We start from the raw sequence: 24,830 nt of genomic DNA, 5'->3' as shown, positions 1-24,830 counted from the left end.
TGAGCGTCCCTGCGTTGTTAATCTAGTAAACCCTGTGTGCGGTTCAGCTGCATGGAAGTACATTACGGATGTTTTATATATGTAAAATATCAATGGTTCTCACGAAGAAGCTGGCGAATAAATAGACTTCAGCCTCGTAAGGTTCTCCTGTTGACTGTAATGGCAGGGAAGCCGGAGCGGAATGGATACCGACGCGTCCAGCGCTGCCTTCCCGGCGTTGCTCGCGGGTGTCGGATTGCAGCGCCGTCATCGCGGCGGAGGATGAAGGAGGGCCGGCTGGGAAGTGGACGTGGACTGTATTGATGACGCTGGCATGAGAGCTTCGATACTAGCACTCAATAATTTTGAAGATTTTTTCGGTCCTGTGGGAGTTTGCCCGGTCGTGCACGGGATAAATCGGACGAAGGCTGAAGTAAAACTTTCTTAGAAACAGGACAGATTAGATTAATGAAATGCTCTCAATGCCATGAATACAGGGGCACGGAGGAAATTTATTCATACAGTCCCGGACGACCTCCTTTTCCGCCTTTTTCTTAAGGATTGATTTAATATTACAGAAAATATAGTTGTGCACGTGATTTATTTGTGTCACTTCCACTGAACTTCGGGTCAGTTTGGCAAAGGGCACGACTGCGACATTCTTCGAGTTCCCGGAGTTCCCACAAACAGGCCAAGACGGTGCAAAGGTATTTCCCAAAAATGCCTGGTAATGAAGTGAAGCAACGAAAGAAAATCCAGTCGCAGGGAAATAATAATGCCGCGTTGGATCAAACTGTACAGCAGACCTACGATAAAAGTGAGAATTCGGCGGGCGACAAACTGATGATTGCGTCGGGTGATGCCGAGAAATCATCTGCCTTCCCACCAGACATAAAAACATGTGTCTGTCTGTTCTTCACTGTAGTCTGCCTGGGACTCTTATGGTAAGTGCAGTTTTCTCATACAGCAGTACCTATCCTCATGGCATAGACCTGTGTTTGCATATTCTGGCATTCGTCACTTTGTACAGTAGGTACTATCCTTATTTCGGCTGCTGTTTTGGTTGTATACAGTACATCGTTTATACATTTTATTTATAATAATTTACTTATGTTCCTTAGTACCGTGCTCGTATGTTATGTAGTATTGTTTGATCCAATCCATAACTGCTGCTCTACCGCCGAAATTTCCCTTCGTGGAATTAATAAAGTTCATCTCAAACAAACAATGACTACAAAGTATCAAAATATCGTTACCACATATTTATGAATCAGACTAAAACAAAAACCAGAAAATTTAACATTGGAACATATGCCCATATTATGGAAGCCCGTTTCCGCCACCCGGAGGAGAAAAAAACCCCATTTATCTCAGAATTCTGACTTATTAAGTCGGAATTCTAACTTTTTATCTCTGACTCTGATTGGATGGTTCAATGACCCTTGACCCTATAAGCGAGAGAACGGGAGCTTTATAGTTAAGAGGGTGCCGTGTAGAGAAAGATGATGCAGATATGGTTTTCCGTGCTGGACAGAAGCATAGATCAGTATAGCTGATCAGTTACCTACACATACATGCCCTGCATTTTCATGATGGTGGCGCAGGAGGTAGTGTTATCGTTCGGCAACTGGAGGGTTGCAGGTTCAAGCCCTGGTTCCTCCTGACCCCATCAAAGTGTCCTTGAGAAAGACACTGAAGACCAAATTGCTCCCGGTGTGCAGGTTGGCGCCTTGCATGGCAGCCTCTGCCATTGGTGCATGATGTGAGTGTGGATGGTGAATGTGAGGCATAAACTGTAAAGCGCTTTGAGCACTCGTAGGAGTAGAAAAGCACTATATAAATGCAGTCCATTTACATACATTCCCCTGTGGACACACTGTGGGCACATTGGGCGGATACGCATTGAACACGCATGCTCACAGGGAGTGCCTTTAAATGGGGATATCAAGGGATAATCAATAATTGTTTTAATTAGCTTTCGCTTTCTCTCCTAATGGTCTTTCTGATTAGAAACACCTGTCTCGAGATCGCAGGGAATGTGTCCCCAGTGACCACACAAAATAAATGGCAGGGCCAGAACACTCTCTATGACGGGATTGTTTTCTAACCCACAGCCAAAATGAGGCGCACAGCTTTAGATAATAATAATAATAATAATAATAATAACAATAACAATAAACTATTATTGATAATAATGATCACCGACAACAATAATAATTACTATTATCTATGTTGCTGTCGATAATAATAAATAATTAATAATTTAATTAATCACTAATAATAATTTATAATAATTACTTGCCTTGGTGACTGTGTGCAGTTCTAATTAAAAAGGGGCTGTCAAAACTGCTGCAGGCCCTCCATGGGCTTACTCACAGGGGGGCTGTGTGGGTTTTCGGTGGGCAAGCCCACAGTGGGTTAGCCTACAGAAAACCCACATAGGGGCCCCAAAGGGCAAAACTGCTGCAGGCCCCAGCATGGGCTAACCCACATGGGCCCCACCTGGGATTAGTGTGGGTTTGCCCTGCCCACACTGACCCACACCTGCCCATGCAGGGCCCAAATGGGCATGTTTGCTGGGTTGTTTGTAAAACCACAACTAAAATACTCAGCTATGTGCTCCATGCTGTTAAGACCAAGTATACGTCTGCTGTTACATGCACATTTGTGAATGGATTTAAGTCAGCACTCAACATTCAATGAAAAGTTAAAAAACAGAAAGAACTCAGAATTCCGACTTAAGTCAGAGTTCTGAGATAAATGGGGTTTTTTTTTTCCTCCGGGTGGCGGAAACGGGCTACCATACCAATTTAGAGTAACACAACAAAAATTAGCAAGAATTTCTTCTGCTCTACAAAAAGATACTGAAATCTCTGCGGATGGCTAGACGAATACTACTTTGGTTCTCAAAAAGTCCTCAGGGGTGCCATTCTATGTAGGCCTATTTGATGAGTTTCTCGATGCTGGCTTAATTACTAAATTCACTTAGTTTAAAATTTTTTTTAAAAAAAGTCAGCGAAATTTTACTTAGCCATTGAGGTGGCCTAGTGATCGAGTGCAGCACACGATATGTGTGCTGCAAATACTGTGTTGACTTTAGTAGAGGTTTTGAAATGATTAAACTGACAAGACTCTGACACAATTATGGTTTTATATCAACATGAAGATCATTTTAAACATTTCCTTTTACACAGTACATATGATATTTGATAACACGTATCATCTAAAACGCCCAAATTGTTATGTAGTAATGTCACGTCTCATTTTTTGGAAGGATCATCTTGCAGCAAAACTCAAGGTTTTCCGACCTTGAAGAAAAGTACAGACTCGTGAACAGAAAGGCAGGAGACTTCCAGGAATTGCACGTTGAAGTCAGTAGAATTTCACAGAAGGTGAGTGTCTTCAGCGATGGTGCTTTCCAACAAAGATAACAGACAAACATGCAAATTTTCTCCGCAGCGCAAATCATGGCCATGTTAAATGCACTTACTGAATTTGGTTGATGGGCTCAGTCATTTCATACTAATGAGGAAAGCACATCTCTTCTCTCATCCACCAAACCGTAACTGTGTTTCGGCCGCATTGACAGTAATAACAATTTATTAAGTGGGAGTGGGGGTCCCCTCTCTATGTTTCAACAACTGGTGGACGGAAGCAAATTTTAAAGACAGTTAAAATTCGTAATTTTACTACCTGGCTACGTGTCTCTATGGTAGCAGTGATTTTTTTTTTCTAAAAGCATGAGTTAAATACTTTAAACTCTGTTTTAATTTGACTGTATAGAGTTATGCTTCAAATAGTTTTAATTGCTCCGCTGAAGAAAACCTTGCTCCATCACATTACTGTACAATCCAGTAGGTGACCGCAAAGTACAGGCGCTCCTCTGCTTATGAAGTTTCAATTTAGTCTTCTTCGGTCATATGTCTGAAAGCTTGTAATTCCAAATTGTGTTCATTGGGCTCCCGTTTCCTGTCCACAAAATCAAATTTTGTTCTGTGCGCCAATTCAGCCTAGTACGAATTCTGGCGACTACTGCTGGCGCACAGCAGCATAGCATGCAGACTCCCAGCATCCTAGTTCTTTGTACTTGATCTCTTGAGATCAAAGTTTACTTAATTTTTATTGTGAAATATTCTGTGCATCCTTTATCCATCTTGGTTGGTGAAAAGCGTAAGGCTAGTAATGACAGATTTGAGTATCCTTAAAATATTGTTGAATAGCGACTTACGAACATTTCAAGTTATGAACGGCCCTAGAAGAGCATCTTTATTGAGAACAAGCTAAAATGCAAGGAGACATGAGCATTTATTAAGTGTTATAGTGTACTGATTAGATGCTCATGGTTTTTGATTGGCCTGCTGTACTCCTCAGTTTTACCGTATTCTTTAGAGTTTATGTGGCCATAACTTTGGGGGCATGCAGAGTGAGACACACAATTCCCATTTTATGTTGTGGGTTCAGCTGGACTTCGTGGAAGATGACCTTCTGGGAATGCTATCTTCCATGTCGCGGGCGGGTGAGCTGGAGAAGGAGATCTCCAGCCTGCGTGTGGCCGTGCTGGCAGAACAGAATGGTGAGAGCTCAGACACAGTCAGCGTCCATCTTCTCAGCATGCACTTCCAGAACGTGACAGAAGCCCGTCAGCATGGTTTAGAAGACGTGGTGGGGGAAGTGGGTGCCCTGAAGGTGGAGACGCGGGCTGCCCACGCCCAGACAGCAGAACACGTGAACGAGGTAGATACGCGGCTGCAGGCTTTGGAGGAGAGGCTGGAGGAGTTAGAGGAGAGCACGCAGAGGAACATGCGGGCATTGGAGCGCAGCGAAGAGGAGGACATCCTGCATGCCAGGGAGCGAGTGGAGTGGAACATGCAGAGGATGCACCACCTGGAGGAGCGGCAGCGCGGCTTGGCCCGGCGTGATGTGGAGATGTGGGGGAAGGTGGAGGAACTTGTGCCCCGTGTGAGCCAGTGCGAGGGCCAGCTGCCTGCTGTTGAGGAGGCGGTGCATTCCATCCTGCGCCTTTCAGCCAACATGATTGGTGTCCATCAGAGGGCGCAAAAGCTCACCCTGCAGGTCCTGCAGCTGGAGCAGAATGTGCCAAAAGTGGCATCTGAGATCCTGGCGATGCAGAAGGTACTGGATGGGGAAAATGCCTCCCTCGGGACGGTTAAAGAACTGGTCATCGTTGAGGACGTGAGAAAAGACTCCTGCAGGACTGCTGAGGGCAGAACGGCAGAGTGGAGGCATCTGAGCATACAGCCAGGAGATTTGATGCCTGGCAAGCACGCCCAATGCGAGGAAGCTGCAGAACTGGAACACAAAGCTGAGCTGTGTAAGGAGAAGTACTGAGGATAACCTAATGTTCTTGGTTGCTAATTTGAATAAACAGAAAATTCAGATCATTGGAAGGTTGGGAAGGGAATAGGAGGCTTTTGTTTGGCACCAGCAGTGTGCTGTGGAAGTAACTGAATTTATGGCATTAAAGTGGAGTGTTTAAGGTCTGCTGATTGTGTGTTTGCTCTCGTATATATGTTACATTTCCCCCAGATGTTTCTGTCACCAACCTGTGATGGGGGATTTCAGCAGTGAAGTTAATAAAGACATGATTGGGGTTCCTCCAGTCAGATGAGTGTCTGACTGACTCTGTCTGGCCAGGGGTGCTTCCTGTGTGTTTAGCTTTGAACATAATATATTTTTTGTCATTTTGAAACAAGACAATAAGAAAAAAAATAACACAAACATAGAACAGAACATTCCTTAACAACACCCTTAGCCTGGCCTCCCAATAGAAAATGCAAAAATAAATAGAGAACACAGATACTTATATATGCCATTTAGGTACATAATAATAGGTGACAATCTCTGATGAAAAAATATCCATTTTAAGTTGTAAATGGGCTGTTATGTGCTCATTGATGTATACTTGACAAAGTCCATTTAAGCACTGTGGTTGGGTGCGGCTTCATCCAGTTAAGTGTATTTGTTTTCCGAGCAGTAATCAGAAGCATGTGCAATATAGAGTAAGTCCCCAAGATAAGAACCATTTCCGGTCCGGGAGTGGGTTCGCAGGTCCAGCAAAATAAGCCTAGGCATGCAGCTGATGACGCTCCAACCCCAAACCCTCAACCCCTATCGAAAACGTGTAAACGTACAGCTATTTGTACATAAAAAAATGCTATTAAAAGTTAATATTTGTATTTTTATTATTGTTTTCAGGTGCTTTTGAACAAATTACAACTGAGAGTTATTTGTTCCATTGTTTTCACTCTGTTGATCCTACTGCCAGTGAGCGAGCCCATGTGTACAGCTACCTCGCTCTCCTTCCCCCAACCTATCGAAAACATACTATTTGTATTGTATAGAAGATGCTTTTAGAAATTATTGGGTTTGTATTTCTTGTTTGATTTTAACAACTAACAACCAAGTTCTTTTTTTCATATTGTTTTCAGTCAGCTGATATCGCTTTCTGTTAATGAGCAAGCCTACATTACTGTATCAAGAATTACATTTTTTTTCAATTCAATTTTATTTGTATGCCGCATTTGTACAACATTACATTGTCTTAAAGCGCTTTACAGCATCCCTGCCCAAAGCCCCTAGTGAGTAATGGTGCGTTCCATTTGCCCTGGGAACTCGGATTCCGAGTTGGATTCCGAGTTTCAAAGCCGGAAGTGACGACATGCGCGCTCCCGTTTCTCGGAGATCCGAGAATGATCTCGGATAACGCAGAGGATCCCGAGTTCAGAATCGAAGATGGCTGCGCCCTTTATCAACAGAAGGGAAAGTTGTAGTTTTATCCTGTTTAAGCACTACTTCTCATTTCTGGCTCATTAAATCGGTCGCACACACTATACCGTCCAACTTATCTGTGGACGTGTTGCTACGGAGTTTTATACGTGAAGCACCGCGCGTAATGTGTTATCAAGTGATATGGCTAACAATGGCTACCAATTAACCGGTCTAGAATTGGATTTCATGATTAGTCGGATTATTTGTCGGATTTAAGGTAGTTCGGGCTAATTGTAAGTGAACGAAAATAAAGGCCATTTAAACTGAGGTACCTTAAATCCGACAAGTTGTCCGGCTAAGCAAAAAATCTTGCTTTTTCATATGGGTCGATGGTATTGCTACTTCTTTGGCAAATGGAACGTATCCAACTCGGTTTTTCCGAGTTTTTACCGGATGTGACGTAATCTCGGATTCCGAAAATCGGAATCCGAGGCAAATGGAATGCACGATAAGCCATAGGCAACAGTGGCAAGGAAAAACTCCCTAGAAGGAAGAAACCTTGGGAGGAGCAGGGGAAGCGTCAGAGGCAGAAGGGCGAGCAGGCCGGAAGGGCGAACAGGCCGGAAAGACGCCACAGGCAAAAGGGCGAGCAGGCCAGAAAGGGCGTCACAGGCAGAAGGGCGAGCAGGCCGGAAGGGCGTCACAGGCAGAAGGGCGAGAAGGCCGGAAGGGCGTCACAGGCAGAAGGGCAAGAAGGCAGGAAGGGCGTCACAGGCAGAAGGGCGAGCAGGCCGGAAGGGCATCACAGGCAGAAGGGTGAACAAGCCGGAAAGACGCCACAGGCAGAAGGGCGAGCAGGCTGGAAGGGCGAGCAGGCCGGAAAGACGTCACAGGCAGAAGGGCGAGCAGGCCGGAAGGGCGTCACAGGCAGAAGGGCGAGCAGGCCGAAAAGACGCCACAGGCAGAAGGGCAAGCAGGCTGGAAAGACGCCACAGGCAGAAGGGCAAGCAGGCCGGAAAGACGCCACAGGCAGAAGGGCGAGCAGGCCGGAAGGGCGTCACAGGGAGAAGGGCGAGCAGGCCGGAATGGCATCACAGGCAGAAGAGCGAGCAGGCCGAAAAGACGTCACAGGCAGAAGGGCAAGCAGGCCGGAAAGACGCCACAGGCAGAAGGGTGAGCAGGCTGGAAGGGCAAGCAGGCCGGAAGGGCGTCACAGGGAGAAGGGCAAGCAGGCCGGAAGGGCGTCACAGGGAGAAGGGCAAGCAGGCCGGAAAGGCGTCACAGGGAGAAGGGCGAGCAGGTCGGAAGGGCTTCACAGGGAGAAGGGTGAGCAGGCCGGAATGGCATCACAGGCAGAAGGGCGAGCAGGCCGGAAAGACGCCACAGGCAGAAGGGCGAGCAGGCCGTAAGGGTGTCACAGGGAGAAGGGCGAGCAGGCTGGAAAGACGCCACAGGCAGAAGGGCGAGCAGGACGGAAGAACGTCACAGGCAGAAGGGCGAGCAGGCCGGAAGGGCGAACAGGCCGGAAAGACGCCACAGGTAGAAGGACGAGCAGGCCGGAACGACATCACAGGCAGAAGGGTGAGCAGGCCGGAAGGACATCACAGGCAGAAGGGCGAGCAGGCCTGAAAGACGCCACAGGCAGAAGGACGAGCAGGCCGGAAGGGCGTCACAGGGAGAAGGGCGAGCAGGCCGGAAAGACGCCACAGGCAGAAGGGCAAGCAGGCTGGAAAGACGCCACAGACAGAAGGGCAAGCAGGCTGGAAGGGCGTCACAGGGAGAAGGGCGAGCAGGCCGGAAAGACGCCACAGGCAGAAGGGCAAGCAGGCCGGAAGGGCGTATAAGGGAGAAGGGCGAGCAGGCTGGAAGGGCAAGCAGGGAGAAGGGCGAGCAGGCCGGAAGGACATCACAGGCAGAAGGGCGAGCAGGCCGGAAGAATATTACAGGCAGAAGGGCGAGCAGGCCGAAGGGCGAACAGGCCGGAAAGACGCCACAGGCAGAAGGGCGAGCAGGCCGGAAGGACATCACAGGCAGAAGGGCGAGCAAGCCGGAAGGACATCACAGGCAGAAGGGCGAGCAGGCCGGAAAGACGCCACAGGCAGAAGGACGAGCAGGCCGGAAGGACATCACAGGCAGAAGGGCGAGCAGGCCGGAAGGGCATCACAGGCAGAAGGGCGAGCAGGCCGGAAAGACGCCACAGGCAGAAGGGCGAGCAGGCCAGAAGGACATCACAGGCAGAAGGGCGAGCAGCCCGGAAGGGCGTCGCAGGGAGAAGGGCGAGCAGGCCGGAAAGACGCCACAGGCAGAAGGACGAGCAGGCCGGAAGGACATCACAGGCAGAAGGGCGAGCAGGCCGGAAGGGCATCACAGGCAGAAGGGCGAGCAGGCCGGAAAGACGCCACAGGCAGAAGGGCGAGCAGGCCAGAAGGACATCACAGGCAGAAGGGCAACAGGCCGGAAGGGCGTCGCAGGGAGAAGGGTGAGCAGGCTGGAAAGATGCCACAGGCAGAAGGGCGAGCAGGCCGGAAGGGCGTCGCAGGGAGAAGGGTGAGCAGGCTGGAAAGATGCCACAGGCAGAAGAGTGAGCAGGCTGGAAAGATGCCACAGGCAGAAGAGTGAGCAGGCCGGAAGGGCATTGCAGGAAGTGCTGCCGTTGTAGGCAGCAGGGTAGGCAGAATATCTTAATAATTTGGTGTCTCCAGGCAGCACAGCCCAGGAGGGGTAGCGGAAATAAAATGTGCAATTAGTTGAAGTAGGGGAGACTAGAGGTAGTGCAAACAGTTAGGTGAGTGCAATATGTAACCGCTGGCAGTTAAGGCTATGGCAGCATAAGTAGGAGGGGGATGCAAGTGGGAATGCAGGCATGGGGAGTCCCTGAAATGTCAGCACTGCAATTTCAAAAGGGGGTGTGAAACTAAAGTGACAGCACTGACAGTTCAGTGAATATTAGAAATAAGCATCGGGGACTGAAAAACAATATGTATCTTGCTTACCCTGTGTGTTTACTGATATATCTGATGCACACAAAACCTATTATTTTGCCTGTATATAGGGTACCAACAAACTGTTTATGCAACGTTGCAAAGTTTTGTGATAGAAAACAGTTATAACCTCACAACACCATCCATTTATTGAGCCTTGATGGTAAACAACTGCTAAATCCATGCATAATACCTTCTGTTAGCTAGTCAGGTAAAACACTTCAAATACAATTTATCTAATGCGGCAGAAGTTGTATCTCTTTCTGATTTGCATAGGCATATTAGTCTCCATTTTTGCCTTTTGTCCACACTACCCCCCAAAAATGGAGACTTTTCACCTTGGTCTCAGAGCTGTATATTTCTGGAAACTACATTTTAGGTTTGCAGTGTGGATGAGTCAAAATGGAGACTTATGAAAACACATACTCTAAAAGTGTCCTAATTGATCCTTACTGATCACTTGACCTGTAGTAACTTCATAGGGGCAGTTGGGTAGAAGCACAGCACTCTTTTTTTTGTCTCCCAGTTCAACTCGGAACACTAAACACAACATCTACAGAATCATTGCCACCTACTGGACAATATAAAACTTACAATATTTCCACAGTTTCAACATCCCTCTCCCCTTAAGTGGATTCTAATAAGTAGACAATAAAGGAACATTCTAACACCATTTTTCCTTATTACAATTTTTTTCATTTACTAATGAACACTAAACACATCGTATTACCACAGTTTAACTACCTCTCTTTAGTTCAGCTGGAAGTCTTTCAGATAACCAGGCATCTTAGTTTCTTTTTGACCTCCTCACTGGAGTGGTCTGTATCAGTGTTCTTTGAGCGGTCTCTCTAGTTTCTACAGTCTTTGTGGTGGTTGGCTTTTCCGACTTGTCACCACTGAGCACCACCTCCTCAACTTCCAACCATGGCTCTTCCTTTGCCGCAGCTGCGCTGAGCAGGAAGAGCAGGCAGTTTCTCACTGTTTCTCATTGGTGAGCATGAATCTCCTGTTTTGAACCAACATCCCACTACCCTTTTGTTGTGGTCTATTATTTGTCTTTTTTGGTTTTTTGTTTTGTACTTTCTTGGCCAGGTCTTGGTGAATCCAGAGTGCAACATAACTTCCGCCCAAGTAGCAGCTCGGTTTGGGATAAGCATGTTGTACTGTGAGGGGTCACTCGATAACTGAATAACACTCGGGCTACCTTGGTTGTCAGGGTTCCTTCTGGGCATTTTCTCATCATGCTTTTGAATGTCACATGACAGATACCATTCTTCCTCAGGAAGTCTTTGATCTCTGTGCCATTATCAGAAACCAACAACTCAGGCAGTCCATGGTTACTAAAACTGGTGTGTAGGCATTCAGTTGTGGCTGCTGCGGTTGCGGAGCTCACTGGATGCACATTAATCCGTTTTGAATGTACATCTATGAGCATATAAATGTCCATAAATGGACATGAATCTACATGAATCCGGCTCCAGTGCTTGCCAGGCCAGTCCCAGGGGTGCAGTGGAGCTGGTGCAAGATTGTTCCTGACAGGTTGGGCAGTTCTTTACAATATCCTCCAAGTCTTTGTCCATCTTTGGCCACCACACATAACTCCTAGCTAAAGCCTTCATTCGGGACGCTCCTGGATGACACTGGTGGAATAGTCTCAAGACATTTCCCTGCCCTGGTTTTGGCACAATTATTCTTGATCTCCACAACACAAAACCATTTGGAATGCTGAGTTCATGTTTCCTCACCTCATAAGGAGCTATTTCCATCCCATGTTTTCCTGATGACCAGCCCTTGTGAACCATCCCTTGGACATGTGAGAGAACAGGATCTTAGTCAGTCCATTAAAGGCCCTTAAAATGACAGCCCACCTCTGTATCCTAGGAGAGGCCGATTGTAATTGCTCGAATCTGGCTGAAATTGATAATAAAGGCTTGTGATCTGTCACTATAGGGAACTTATGCCCATAAATGTACTGCTGGAAGCGTTTTATTCCAAACATCACTGCTAAACCATCCTTATCCAGTTGTGAGTAATTTTTCTCTGCCACATTCAGCGTTTGTGAGGGGATTCCAGTAGGTTTCTGTGTTCCATCAGGCATGTGATGTGAGAATATGGTGCTATCTAGTGAACTTTTGTCCACCTGAAAGACTGGTAAGGAGGTCTTTGATTTTGGGAATGTGGTACTGTTCCAGGTTGGATACTTGATTTACTGTTAGTTTGTAGCCCCCACACAGTAATCTGGTTTTAACACTGGGACCACAGGTGCTGCCCATTCTGCATGCTACACTGGTTTAATTATCTCCTGGGCTAGAAGATGTTCAAGTTCCACCTCAACTCTTCCTCTAATGGAGTATTTAAAGATCAGTGATCATTGTTGATACACCACAGCACACAGTGCACAACAACAAAATGTGTCCTCATATGTGACATCATGACATAGCAGTGGGTAGCTAATTCAGCACCCCTCATTTTGGGGATTCGAACCAGCAATCTTTCAAATTACAAGTGTGGGTCCCTAACCATTAGAGCACCACTGCAGCACCATAATATGACACAGGCCTGGCTTTAAAGAACCTAGGGGTTGTATCCGTGTCCGCATTTCCTTCTTTTCTTTGCTCTCAGCGGAGGCGGACGCACTTCTCTCCCTCTCCCTCCCCTTATCTTCCCTGCTTTGCTCCTCTCGTCTCGTCCAGTCTACTGTCTTACTGTCTATACTTGAGAGACTCTCTCAGCCCTGCTCTTCAAAACTAAGGAAATTATGGATTTGATCAACTGGTCTCAACGCAACGCAATTGACACCATCTTCTCGACGAGAAGCCCAGGTTCAGGGGCACCTGACTGTCCTGCAGGAACATACGCAGCTGGCTACACGATGGACAGATGGGAGAAGTGGAGGGTTGTGTGTCTGGCAGCTCTTTCCGTGGAGGACATCGAAGACATTTACCTATTCGGAACCATGATTACAGGTCTGATGCTGATTGGATTAGGCATTGCCCTGAGTTATCGGAAATTGAAGAAAACGGTGACAGCCGCTCAAAGCCCAACTAGGCATGCTGGGATGATTGACGGACTTGGCAGAGCTGTTGGCGCCAAGACTTTGGCTATAGATCGCAAACTGGATAACATCACTGTGTCTAATGACCGCAGATTTAATAACATCACCGTGACTATGGACCGCAGATTTGATAACATCACGGAGAGGCTCACGGCTCTGCAAAGGATTTTTGATGGCGGAGACCAGCATGGACATTAGAGGAGCTGCGAAATTACAGTGTCTCGCCTGAAAACCCAAACAACCCCATTCTATCTGCTTTTGGCTCCCCCCTAATCAGCACGGGCCTTGGCCAAGGCCGCTGCTGAGCTCAGCAACTCCCCCTGAAGAACAAGGCAGTGAGACTCCCTTGCATTCCTCTCCCCCAACCACAAGGACACCCTACCCCCATCCCACGCCTTCGCCGCTTCATACCCCCAGCGTCGTTTGGCTGCAGGATCAGACTGATGTTTGACTATGCTGGACTACCTCCACCTCCCCATTCCCCTCCCCTATTGCCAGTCTCGACTTTAATGTTGTAAGATGTGGTGACTATGTGCTTATGTTGCTGAGGTGTTTTTTTTCTGTTCCTACATTGTACTCCCTACTGGAGTATAGTCTGGGGGCTGTTTTTTTTATTCACCTCTACTCTCCTCACGTAATCTTGTTCCCCTGTCTTCCTGACCTTTCTACCCCCTGTAATGTGATGTTTGTAAATGTATGGTCGGGTTGATGGCAAGATGGCGCTGAAGTGACGGCAGCCTTGGAACTAAATTTCCCGGAGGAACCTTCCCGAGGGATTAATAAAGTGCTATCTAATCTAATCTAATCTAAATGCTTGCTTGGGGGGGGGGGCTTTAAATCTACCTCATTCATCCTTGAAAACTTTCTCATATCTACCCAGTACCTCCTCTAAGCTCTCTTGCCTGACATGGTAGATCTGGGTTTCTGGTGCACACTGTAAGCCTAGCCTCCGCATCCAGTACCTGCCTACCTGGGGTAAGTCTGTTTCTGACTTTTTGGTGCTGCACCTGGACCATCCATAGCTGCTCCCAGCACATTTACTCTGTGCCCTGTATAAGTTCAGTCTCACTCTGCACGGTTGTAATTTTGGCACTTTCTTTCCCCATGATGTTTTGTGCACTGACTGGTTTACCACTGTAACCCCACATCCAGAGTCAACTTCAGACTGTATCTTTTTATCATTAACTATTAGTTTCTCCAAAAATGGCTCTTCTACTGGTATGTCTATTTCATCCATTTTGTACAAAGTGAACATGACCTCCTCTGTGTCCAAGTCCTCTATTTTCTCCTCCCCCAGTAGCCTTAAAAGTGATAGCTGAACCTTTGGACCTGCACTTTTTCTGGATATGGCCAATTTTGCCACACTTGTGACAAGTTTCTTTAACCCTTAGGAGTCGGCGGACCCGCCGGCGGGGACACTTGCATTTTTTTCTGGTAACCGTGAAAAGAACTTAAAATGCGTCGTCATGTTTGATCATACACGTAAGTGTAGTACATAATTTTTATCTGTAAATGGTCTACTTTTATTCATGTATACTCACAATATCCACGAAACATTGTGCTTTTGTACAATAATGAAAATAAACAGGGTGCGCTTTCAGCCGTCTCAGTCTCCGTGAAAATCTTTTTGAAACACGTCACTAAAATGAACTGAAACTCCGCGAATACTGCACAGACAAACATGAGAAATATATCTATAGAAAGCTTAAAGTGTCTACTTTTAAATAAAGCAATTTAAATGAAAAATAAATATTTTCAGTTTATGTAATCCATGTGAAACCAAGGAGAGGCACAGAATTTCTGTCGCACTTCATTATCTGCTAATGACCCGAGGCAGGGCACGCCCACAGCCATTCACACGGAAAACAGTCCGGGCAGCATGCGTACAAGGCCACGCCCCCCGGCTTAAAAACACATAGTCTAATGGTGCGTTCGTTTTTCTCTCGGATCTCGGAAATTCTGAGTTGAGTGACATTATGGTGCGTTCGACTATTTCTCTCCAAGTCGGAACTCGGATGAAAACGTCACGAAACGTCAAGAAAAACGTCGCTTCCCGTCGGAAACACGCCTCTTTCATGACGTTGAAGTCGGACAAGATTTGCCCCAAGAGCCTGTCACTTACCAGCCAATCAAAAAAAAAGAAAGGGCCTACACAATAGCCAATCAGAAAATAGTACTATTGTATCTGGGTAAAATACAACACAACAACCAATGAAAAGGCATCCTGTGGAATGTCACTCTTGCCTGTCTTCAAAACTTGACAGCCCTGGGGTAAGTTATTAAGTCTTATATAACTCTTATTCTGATAATATTAAACTAATATTAGTAAATATTTTCCTCACTTCAGCTAGCTTTTGTCAGCTTATGTGAAACATTGGCTTTCAATGCCATTTACATAGGTTAGTGTAGCATGTAGATAACTCTGCTAACATGCTGCCTTATGTAGCAAACATGTTGTTTCCTGGTGGCTAAGATAATGCCTTATGGAGTTTACAGATGTTTGTAAATGTTCTAATGTATTTCACCTCGTTTTGGATAGCTTTAGATTATGTTTGCTAATATATATTTGGCTCCGTTTTGGTTAGCCTATAATACTGCTATCGGTAATGTTATTTAGCACAAACATTTTGGGTGTAAATGTTTGAGATGCTAACATTTTTTTATTTATTTGTTTTTAGGAATGTGTCTGCATCACCCTTGCCTTCACCAGCACCTCACATCGGGACATGCATGCTAAATAAACCACAAACCAAGAAATATGTTTCTGTCCTCAAATTATTTTCTTGTAGCACTTTCCTCTGTCCCATACCTGACTGAAAGGGGTAATTATACAGCTCATTATGCAGGTCTTTGTCTTCTCTGGTGTGAACTACAGCATTATTCATGAGCATTCCCACCTCCTCGCATATGGCCTTTCCAAACAAAAAGTGTCTTAGAAAATTTAAATGAATGTATTGTTTTCTGTAAATGAGTGAGTGAGATGATTGTCACATCATTTTGAAGTAAAACCTCTACACTACAAGATCCAGGTCACAAAAGTCTTGTACACAAATGTCATGAATGTGTTTTGTGGTCTGATTTCAGTGACTTATTTTTTTGTTGTTTTCAATAATCACGCATAACTGTTTTTTTCTCCAATATAACGACTTGTACATACATGCTGCTCATATATTATTGTAGCCCAGTTACAATGTTATCAGACTTTATACATTTATATGTTTATAAGTAACTGAAAAAATACACAAATGTCAGGACATGTCAGAATCTCTTCAGGGCTCCAAATCACCTTCAGACTCCTAAGGGTTAATAAACTTACAGTTTCCAGGCCTGTGCTGTTCACTAGCTCACCTGTACCATTCTATCGGCTGGTGCTGCTGCCCAACGGGGGCTTGTTTCGTTGACATCCTGTACACTGATTGCTATGTCCTCATGTGTGAGGGAGCCGATTCTTAATCACCTGGGCCTTCAATGCCTTGTCGAAAGTCCAGTCTGGCTCTGCTAACAGCTGCCTCTGTACGGTCGTCTCCAATTCCACACACCAGCCCTACACCTATCCCATAGCATCTATCCACACACCAGCCTATCCCATAGTATTTCTGATAATTTATCTCCATAGTTTCAATCTTGTGGCAGTTTCCTCAAAACAGCTACATACTCCATAACAGTTTCTCCATGCTTCCTGATTCTCAATTTGAATTTGAAGCGCTGCACAATTTCGCTGGGTTTCGGATTGAAGTGATGTTTTAACAGCCTAACCAGCTTGTCACCTGGTTTATCGGGGCTGCCTTGGTTCCTCATTAGGCTACATGTCTGACTGCTGAATGAATTGAGTAGAATGGCTTTCTGGTGACTTGCATCTGTAATCTCATTAGCATCAAAAAAGTGGTGAAGGACCTCACAATATTCCTCCCAATTTTGAGCTTGGCTATCAAAGGGAGCAGTGCCGGCACACATGGCTGCCACCGCCATTATCTCTCGTCACACACCATACGATAATCACGCTTAACAGCAACTCACATGGCCATCTGTACTCCAGTGAGACCTCCGACTTGCAACTTCATAGGGGCAGTTGGGTACAAGCAGAGCACTCTTTATGGTCTCTCAGTTTAACTCGGAACACCTGAACTACATCCTTCACCGGGAATAATCCTTGCTCTCGCGCGCAAGATTTCTATCATGAAATCGTCTTGGTCGTCTCCGCTTAAAACTCTAACTCAACATCTACAAAAGCAACATTGCCACTTAGTGGACAAGATGTAACTGTGGAAATATTGTAAGTTTTAACATGGTCCTTCCCTGATTTGATCCCCATAGTTACAACATCCCATTGTCTGATTTGTCACCTGGTCACCCAACACAGAAGTAGTCAGTATTTATGGTAACATGGTGAATATGGAGGAGCTGTTTTCACTAGTTTTCCCTGTTGCTGACATGGAAATGCTACATCATTCACTACCGTTCAAAGGTTTGCGGTTACTTATAAATTTCCTTGCTTTTGTCCATTAAAATAAATCAGAAATACAGGGTAGACATTGGAAATGTTGCAAATGACTATCATAGCTGGAAATGGCTGTTTTTTAATGGAATATCTACATATGTATACAGAGGCCCATTGTCAGTAACAATTAGTCCTGTGTTCCAGTGGAATGTTGTGTTTGCTAATGTAAGTCTATCATTTTTAAAGGTTAATTGATCATTATAAATCCCTTTTGTAATTATGTTAGCACAGTTGGAAATTGAAATGCTGATTAAAGAAGCAGTAAAACTGTCCTTTGGACTAGTTGAGTATCTGGAGTATCAGCAATTGTGGGTTTGTTTACAAGCTCAAAATAGTCAGAGACAAATAACTTTCTTCTGAAACTCAGTCTATTCTTGTTCTGAGCAACGAAGGCTAGTCCATGTAAGAAATTTCCAGGAAACTGAAGATCACATACAATGCTGTGTACTACTTCCTTCACAGAGCAGCACAAATGGGCTCTAACCACAACAGAAAGAGGAGAGGGAGGCCCTGGTGCACAACTGAGCGAGTCATAGGTCTTCAACTGGTAGCTTCGTTAAATAGTACCTGCAAAAGACCAGTCTCAATATCTTCAGTGAAGAGGCTACTCTAGGATGCTGGCCCTCTATGCAGAATGGCCAAGAAAAAGCCGTATCTCAGAATGGCCAAGAAAAAGCCGTATCTCAGAATGGCCAAGAAAAAGCCGTATCTCAGAATGGCCAAGAAAAAGCCGTATCTCAGAATGGCCAAGAAAAAGCCGTATCTCAGAATGGCCAAGAAAAAGCCGTATCTCAGAATGGCCAAGAAAAAGCCGTATCTCAGAATGGCCAAGAAAAAGCCGTATCTCAGAATGGCCAAGAAAAAGCCGTATCTCAGAATGGCCAAGAAAAAGCCGTATCTCAGAATGGCCAAGAAAAAGCCGTATCTCAGAATGGCCAAGAAAAAGCCGTATCTCAGAATGGCCAAGAAAAAGCCGTATCTCAGAATGGCCAAGAAAAAGCCGTATCTCAGAATGGCCAAGAAAAAGCCGTATCTCAGAATGGCCAAGAAAAAGCCGTATCTCAGAATGGCCAAGAAAAAGAAAAGACTGAGATGGGCAAATAAATACAGACATCGGACAGAGGAAGATTGGAAAAAAGTTCTATGGATAGACAAATCTTCAGGTGTTCGGATCACAAAAAACAATGTTTGTGAGAGACAGATCAAATGAAAAGATGGTGGAGGAGTGCTTGACGACAACTATAAAGCATGGTGTAGGCAATGTGATGATCCAGAGCTGCTTTGGTGATGGTGAAGTGGGAGATATGTAGGGATCTAGAAGAAGAAAGGCTGTCACTCCATTTTGCAATGACATGCCATACCCCGTGGATGGCACTTGATTGGAGCCAATTTCATCCTACAACAGCACAATGACCCAAACACAGTTTCAAGCTATGCAAGGACTATTTATGAAAGAAGCAGTCAGCTGGTATTCTGTGTATAATGGAGTGGCCAGCACAGTCACCGGACTTCGACTCTATTGAGCTGTTATGGGAGCAGATTGACCAAATGGTATAAGAAGTGCCCATCAAGCCAATCCAACCTGTGGGAGATGATTCAGGAAACATGGGGTGAAATCTCATCAGATTGCCTAAAGAAAATGAGAAAATCTAAAATTCCCAAGGTATATAAGGCTGTAATTTCTGCAAATGGAGTTTGAAGATCAAACTATTTTAATTTCAATATGTCAATGACTATTTTATATTTATAAAGCTATATCTCCTATTTAAGGTAATTTTGTGTATGTTTTCATGGAGAAAAATGGAAGTTTCTAAGTGACTCCAAACTTTTGAACAGTAATGTATATGTTTTTGGCGGGATTGGCACTCCAGTCACCGTAAAACAACTCACAACAGCTCAGAATAAACAGACATGATACCTTCTGCTCTCTGCGGGAGTATCTCTGCTGCAGCTGCCCACAGGAAGTGCCCATTTTGTGGATTCTGACCACATACTTGTTGTTGCTACTCTGAAGATTAAGCTTAGATCCAGTAGGGTACCACCTACTAGGAAAATGAGGCTGAACCTGGCTCCAAGATCAAGCTGTTTCTGATGAGCTTGCATGCAGTTTGTGTGGAAAAACTTGCAGACTTGGGTGTGACTGCTGTCTAATGTGATGTGGGAGACCTTCCATGATGAGACCTTGAAGGTTGCCAAAGGTTGTGTTGGTGTTGCCAATGTTCCCAGAAGGAGGTGCTTCGTCGCGCACACAACATGGTGGTAACAGTTTGTACTGGAAACTTAGGAGGACGGCTGTGAGGGTTCAGAGGGCAGATAAAGAGGCGTTTGTTAGATGAATCTGTCAGCAGGTGACACATCATCTGTGGTCTAGTGACCCACATCCTGCTTACAGAGGAATCGAAGCATTACGCAAATTTGAATTTGTTCCTTGGAGACTTGCAGTCAGGCTGGGTGATGGAACGGTCCTTACGGATGACACTGCAGTTGAGACCCACTGGGCCAGCTACTTTGAGCAGTTGTTTAAAGCAGACCCACCAGCAATGGCGTTAGACATCTCTGGTCCACTGTTCTAAAGGCTGATCTTCTAATCAGCTGTGAACCACACAATCTCACTGAGGTTGCACGGGTGGTGAATCAGCTGGGGGTAGGGAAGGCCATAAGAATCTATGGTATCCAGGGTGAACTTCTCCAGGCTGGTGATAAGGCTGTCCTTGCATTGCAGGCAATCTTTGACATCATCCCAACTGACTGGAAAACGGAAATTGTAGTCCCTATCAGAAAGGGAAAGGGTAATTGCCTGGATTGCGGCAACTACAGGAGGATAACACTACTTTCAGTGCCGGGTAAGGTCCTTGCTAGGGTCATTCTTAACAGAATCCGTGATCACTTGCTCACCTGTCAGCAACTGGAGCAGTCTGGTTTTACGCCTACAAGTCTATCATCAACCGTATCCTGACACTGAGGATTCTCATTGAATGGTAGTGCAAATATCGGCATAGGTTCTTTGCAGCCTTTGTTGATTTTCATAAAGCATTTGCCTCAGTTGATCAAATTGCCCTGTGAGACATCCTGAGACTTCGCGGGATCCCCTCGAAGCTGCAGGACATCATGGCCAGCCTGTACACTGGTACTGTGAGTGCTGTGCAAAGTGGAGGGAGAACCTCCACGTTCTTCCCAGTTGATTCTGGGGTTCTCCAGGGGTGTGTTCTTGCTCTTACTCTGTTCAACGCTTGTATGGACTGGGTGTTGGGCAGGGTCGTGGAGTCCGGCAGCTGTGCGGCATCCATTGGTGCAGAAAGATTTACTGATCTTGACTTTACTAACGATGTGGTGATCTTCACAGAGTACATGCAGACTGGGGATCTTAGCGAGACTTAAGCTGCCTGTGCTATAATATCTGTACCAAATTGAAAGTAAGAAAAGGCCTGATCTTAATCTAGCTGACTAGCGATGCAAGAACTAGATGTGCATAACATGCGATGTTGGTATTAATATTGCATGTCATCCAGTCCTACTCTAGCCATTTTTCAGATTCAGTGCAAAATACCCCAATTCGCACTGTGATGTCACTTGGCACCGGTACCAGTTTTTATGCCAGTGGAAAACCAGCAACTTGAAGTACTGTACCTTTAGTACGTTCTTGAAGTACCAAAAGTATGGTACCTAGTGTGGTGGAAAAGAACGCCCTTTAGTTGAGTGGTGAATTGGACAGCTTTACAGCACTTTACACAGCTCTGCTATGCCCCCTGTTTCTTCTGTGTACTGGCTTCTTCTGTTAATTCCGAGTCAAAGCTGGGGGGAAATTTTGAAGCATGTGCAGAGCGCCTAGGCCAGTTTGAGTCCGATTGAACGTAAATTTACTATCAATTGCATTATCTGGGTATCTTAGAGAAATTTGATTTAGTACAATTTCATGTTCACATACACTTTAAAAGTCAGTTTAAGTAGAACAATATTGACTCACAGAATAATTGGTTTTTCTTAGTGTGCATGTAAATGTACTGAATGTGAAGCAAAAATAAGCAAATGCCTCTTAAAGCTTAACATGTGTCACTAGCACTAGTTAGAGAAATGGGTTATTTTAATGTATGAAAAGGAACACCGCACACATCGGGGAAATTAATAATATTTACATATAAGTATGAAAATGATTTTGTGCAAAGTGACATACAACTGAGGATTGGAAAGCAGGGGCAGGCAGGCAGTTGGGGTTAAAGGCCTCACTCAAGGGCTGGAAAGTGTTACCACTGGGCAGAGGATTTGAACCAGCAACTGTCTGATCACAGGCCCTAACCTAGAGAGCTACACACCATCCCCATATCGAAGCTGTATGTATTTTGAAGGGTGGGGCCACTAACATTTTGAGTTCTCTGAGATGCCATCATGGTTGTGGTATGTAGTAACAGCATGTCTGTTTGATCCTGTGCAGTTTGAGAGCCTCCCAGATGTGCTGGGGAGGCTGGAGGGCCAGCTGGTACAGGCTCAGGTGGAGAAGCTAGAGGTGGATGTGGAGGAACTGAAGAGATGGAAGGCGGCCGTGGTGGAGAAGCGGGAAGGGCTGCAGGTGGACTTGGTGGAGCTAATGCGGGCCGTGCGGCACATGGAGGAACGCACAGCCACCGTGGCCAAGGATGCTGCAGCCCAGGTCTCATCAGCGCGGACAGACATGAGGCGGATGTCGGGCCTGGGTGCGGAGACGGAAGCCCTGCTGGCACGCATGGCAGTGCTGGAAGGGAGGGTCGCGCGGGCAGAGACGGCCATGGCCAAGCGGATCGGTGACCTGCTGGCGGGAAGCATCGAGCGGGTGTCGGCCCTGAGGGGCCTATCAGAGCGCAACAGCCAGGCAGCAGAGAAACTATGGCAGGGCGCAGCCAAGCTAGAGGCGGCAGATGGTGAGCTAGCAGGCCGCCTCTTGGCCCTAGAGAATGGCCATGCCCGGCTGCTCAAGACAGTGACCTTTGCCTCTGACGTGAAGCCCAAGGTGGCCACCATCCGCCGGGAGCTGGCCATGCTGGAGCCGCTACTGAGCGACCTGATCCTGCGCGTTGGACACCTGGCCCAGGATCTGGGGCACAGGGAGGGGGACATCGCCCTGCTGTGGGATGCCCTTACGAGTCTGAGTGCCTCAGAGCAGTTGCTTGCCCAGGTGCCCAGCTAAAGCCACAAAATCCCCGCCAGATACCTGTCCGGCTACGTACCCATGGAGAGACGTCAAATGATGGCTGCAGGAAGGGGAATCTCCTCAGACTGCAACCTTCAATGACATCAAATGCTATTGTCAAGGACTCAAATTGAAGTCCGCGTACCATAAAAATTCTCGTATCCAGCAATGTGGACCGAGGCACTTCCAAAAAGTTGAATGCTACTTTAGAAATGTTAGATGAAGTCGGGTATTTGATATAACTTAAGATAATGTGAGGAAACAATTGCAGAACAAGTGGAAAGACTACTAAAGTGTGCCATTCCATGCCCAGGAACTAACATGTGTTACTCAATGCCTTTCTTTGTTATTTTTTGTTATTTTCTAAGTATTTAATAGAATAGTATACCTTATTTCTTTTTTTTAATGATATTTTGGAATTCTGTGATGGGTTGGCACCCCATCCTGGCTTATGTCCTGCCTTGGGTCCCTAGCTTGCCGGATAGGAAAATGGATGGATATTTTATTAATTGTGCTGGTTACACTAAAAGGTCTTGTATCTGTATTTGAGTATCTTCATTGAGAAATTCTAATGTACTGATATACTTTTCAATCAGTTGTCTTTCTCTTTGTTTAAAGAGCCTGTTTTTTTCTTTATTTATAGGAATATAAGCCTCTGTGGTGTTTATTTAGGTAGGGGGTGCTTTGCATTTACTTTTCATATTTTCCACTGAACATAACAGATGAGAAAACAGGAAATGGAGCATGTTACCATAGAAGCATTGTTAGTCTTTTTCAGATGAGTCTGCTATTTCTTACAGAAGTTATTCTTAACACTATGCTTTTTGAACATGGGATTGGTTTTTAAAGTCTAATGCACAGTAATTTTTAATTCACGAAACAGATGCAAGAGTTATTGAATCCACCTGTTTATGATAAATAATGCTACAAATACTAACTAGTGTAAAATAAAGTACAAAGTTAATATGATAGATTTGCAGGATTTTATAATAATAATAAAAGTTCTATTTCGATAGCGGCTTTCATACACTCAAGGAGACTTTACAAATTCAACAAAATCACATTTAACAAAACAGTACAAGTTACAAACAAGAAGACGAATAATATGTGTTGAAGAGATGTGTTTTTGACAGGAGTTAGAAATGGATAGTAGATTTTTCCTCAAGAAGGCTGAGAGGAAGAACATTGCAAATTTTAGGGGCTATTACACTAAATGCTCTGCCACCCAGTTTTGTCAGCCAGGGATTGGTCCACCAGGGCCTCCCTTGGCTGCCACCCAATTCACATAGCACCGAACCACTGACATTCCCCTTGCGGGTGGTGGACCCACCTGGGGACGGTCCCATTTGACCCTTTCGGGCCGGGCCCGGCCCGGTCCCACGAGCCAAAGCCCAACCAACAGGTACTCTCCAACGGGCCCCTCCCCCAAGCCTGGCTCCAGGGTGGGGCCCCGGTGACCCTAGTCCAGGCGAGGGTAACGAGACCTTAGTATAATACTCTTTCATCAGGAGTTTTTTGGATTGCTCTTCGTCTGCCCCCTCACCTGGGACCTTTTTGCCTTGGGAGACCTTTTTTATTGCTTCCCCACACTGGTGAGAACGGGACATGGAAGCATCAACATACACACCAAGATTTTTCTCGTAATCAGCTACCATTATTTCCGTGGAACCCATAAAATATCTGTACTTTATATTTCTGCTCCCTGCATGGATTATCTTACATTTATCTATGTTAAATTTCATCTGCCAGGTGTCAGCCCAGTCGCTAATTAAATCCAGATCCCGTTGTAGCCTCTCTGCTGCTAGATTTGCTACACCACCCACCTTGGTGTCGTCTGCAAATTTAATCAGTTTACTGTATGTATTGGTGTCACTATCATTAATGTAAATTAGGAACAATAGTGGTCCTAAAATTGAACCCTGCGGTACCCCACTATGAACACAGGCCCACTGTGACATTGTGCCTCTAATAACTACTTGCTGCTTCCTGTCTGTTAACCAGTTTTCGATCTAAGCTGCTACAGTTCCTAAAATCCCTGCATCTTTGCGCTTAAGCAAGAGCCGTTTGTGGGGGACAACATCAAAGGCCTTCTGGAAATCTAAGTAGATCACATCGTAGGCCTTTTTGTGATCAATTTCTCTTGTAGCTTCCTCAAAGAACTCAAGTAAATTAGGATCAAGTAAACAGGACCTACCTCTCCTAAATCCATGTTGGCTATCCCTCAGAATGTTATTCGAATCCAGGTAATCTACTATTTTCACTTGGATTATAGCTTCCATTATTTTTCCAGTAATGCTAGTTAAACTGATTGGCCTATAGTTTGCTGGATTACTTCTATCCCCTTTTTTGAATATAGGTGTTATATTAGCATGCTTCCAATCTGAAGGTACCGCACCCACAGATAATGATTTCTGGAATATTAAAGTT

General features: G+C 45.4%; 1 protein-coding gene across 3 annotated transcripts; it reads left to right on the top strand.

The window, feature by feature from the left end:
- The first annotated feature begins 57 nt into the window (after positions 1-57).
- On the top strand, positions 58-23,416 carry ikbip (IKBKB interacting protein). 3 transcript variants are annotated; one of them, XR_011989268.1, is made up of 4 exons: positions 58-923; positions 3,254-3,371; positions 4,441-7,361; positions 7,397-13,544. XR_011989268.1 is itself a non-coding variant. In XM_072709001.1 (3 exons), the coding sequence occupies exons 1-3, from the start codon at positions 700-702 to the stop codon at positions 22,398-22,400; spliced, it is 1,071 nt and encodes a 356-aa protein (XP_072565102.1). In that variant the 5' UTR covers positions 58-699; the 3' UTR covers positions 22,401-23,416. The 3 variants fall into 3 exon arrangements, 2 of the variants coding, with proteins under 2 accessions (XP_072565102.1, XP_072565067.1); XM_072709001.1 differs by lacking the exons at positions 4,441-7,361; positions 7,397-13,544 and adding an exon at positions 21,672-23,416; XM_072708966.1 differs by having other exon boundaries at positions 4,441-13,544.
- The last annotated feature ends 1,414 nt before the right edge of the window (positions 23,417-24,830 follow it).

Source organism: Paramormyrops kingsleyae, chromosome 1 (genome assembly GCF_048594095.1).
Source record: "Paramormyrops kingsleyae isolate MSU_618 chromosome 1, PKINGS_0.4, whole genome shotgun sequence".
Taxonomy (NCBI): Eukaryota; Metazoa; Chordata; class Actinopteri; order Osteoglossiformes; family Mormyridae; genus Paramormyrops; species Paramormyrops kingsleyae.
The sequence above is the reverse complement of the archived record's forward strand: the minus strand, read 5'-3'. Positions and strand labels throughout refer to the sequence as shown.

Coding starts and splice junctions, on each gene's coding strand:
- ikbip (XM_072708966.1), top strand. CDS start 700: ATGCCTGGTAATGAAGTGAAGCAACGAAAGAAAATCCAGTCGCAGGGA. Junction 924..3,253: donor GTCTGCCTGGGACTCTTATG/GTAAGTGCAGTT, acceptor ATTTTTTGGAAG/GATCATCTTGCAGCAAAACT. Junction 3,372..4,440: donor TCAGTAGAATTTCACAGAAG/GTGAGTGTCTTC, acceptor TTGTGGGTTCAG/CTGGACTTCGTGGAAGATGA.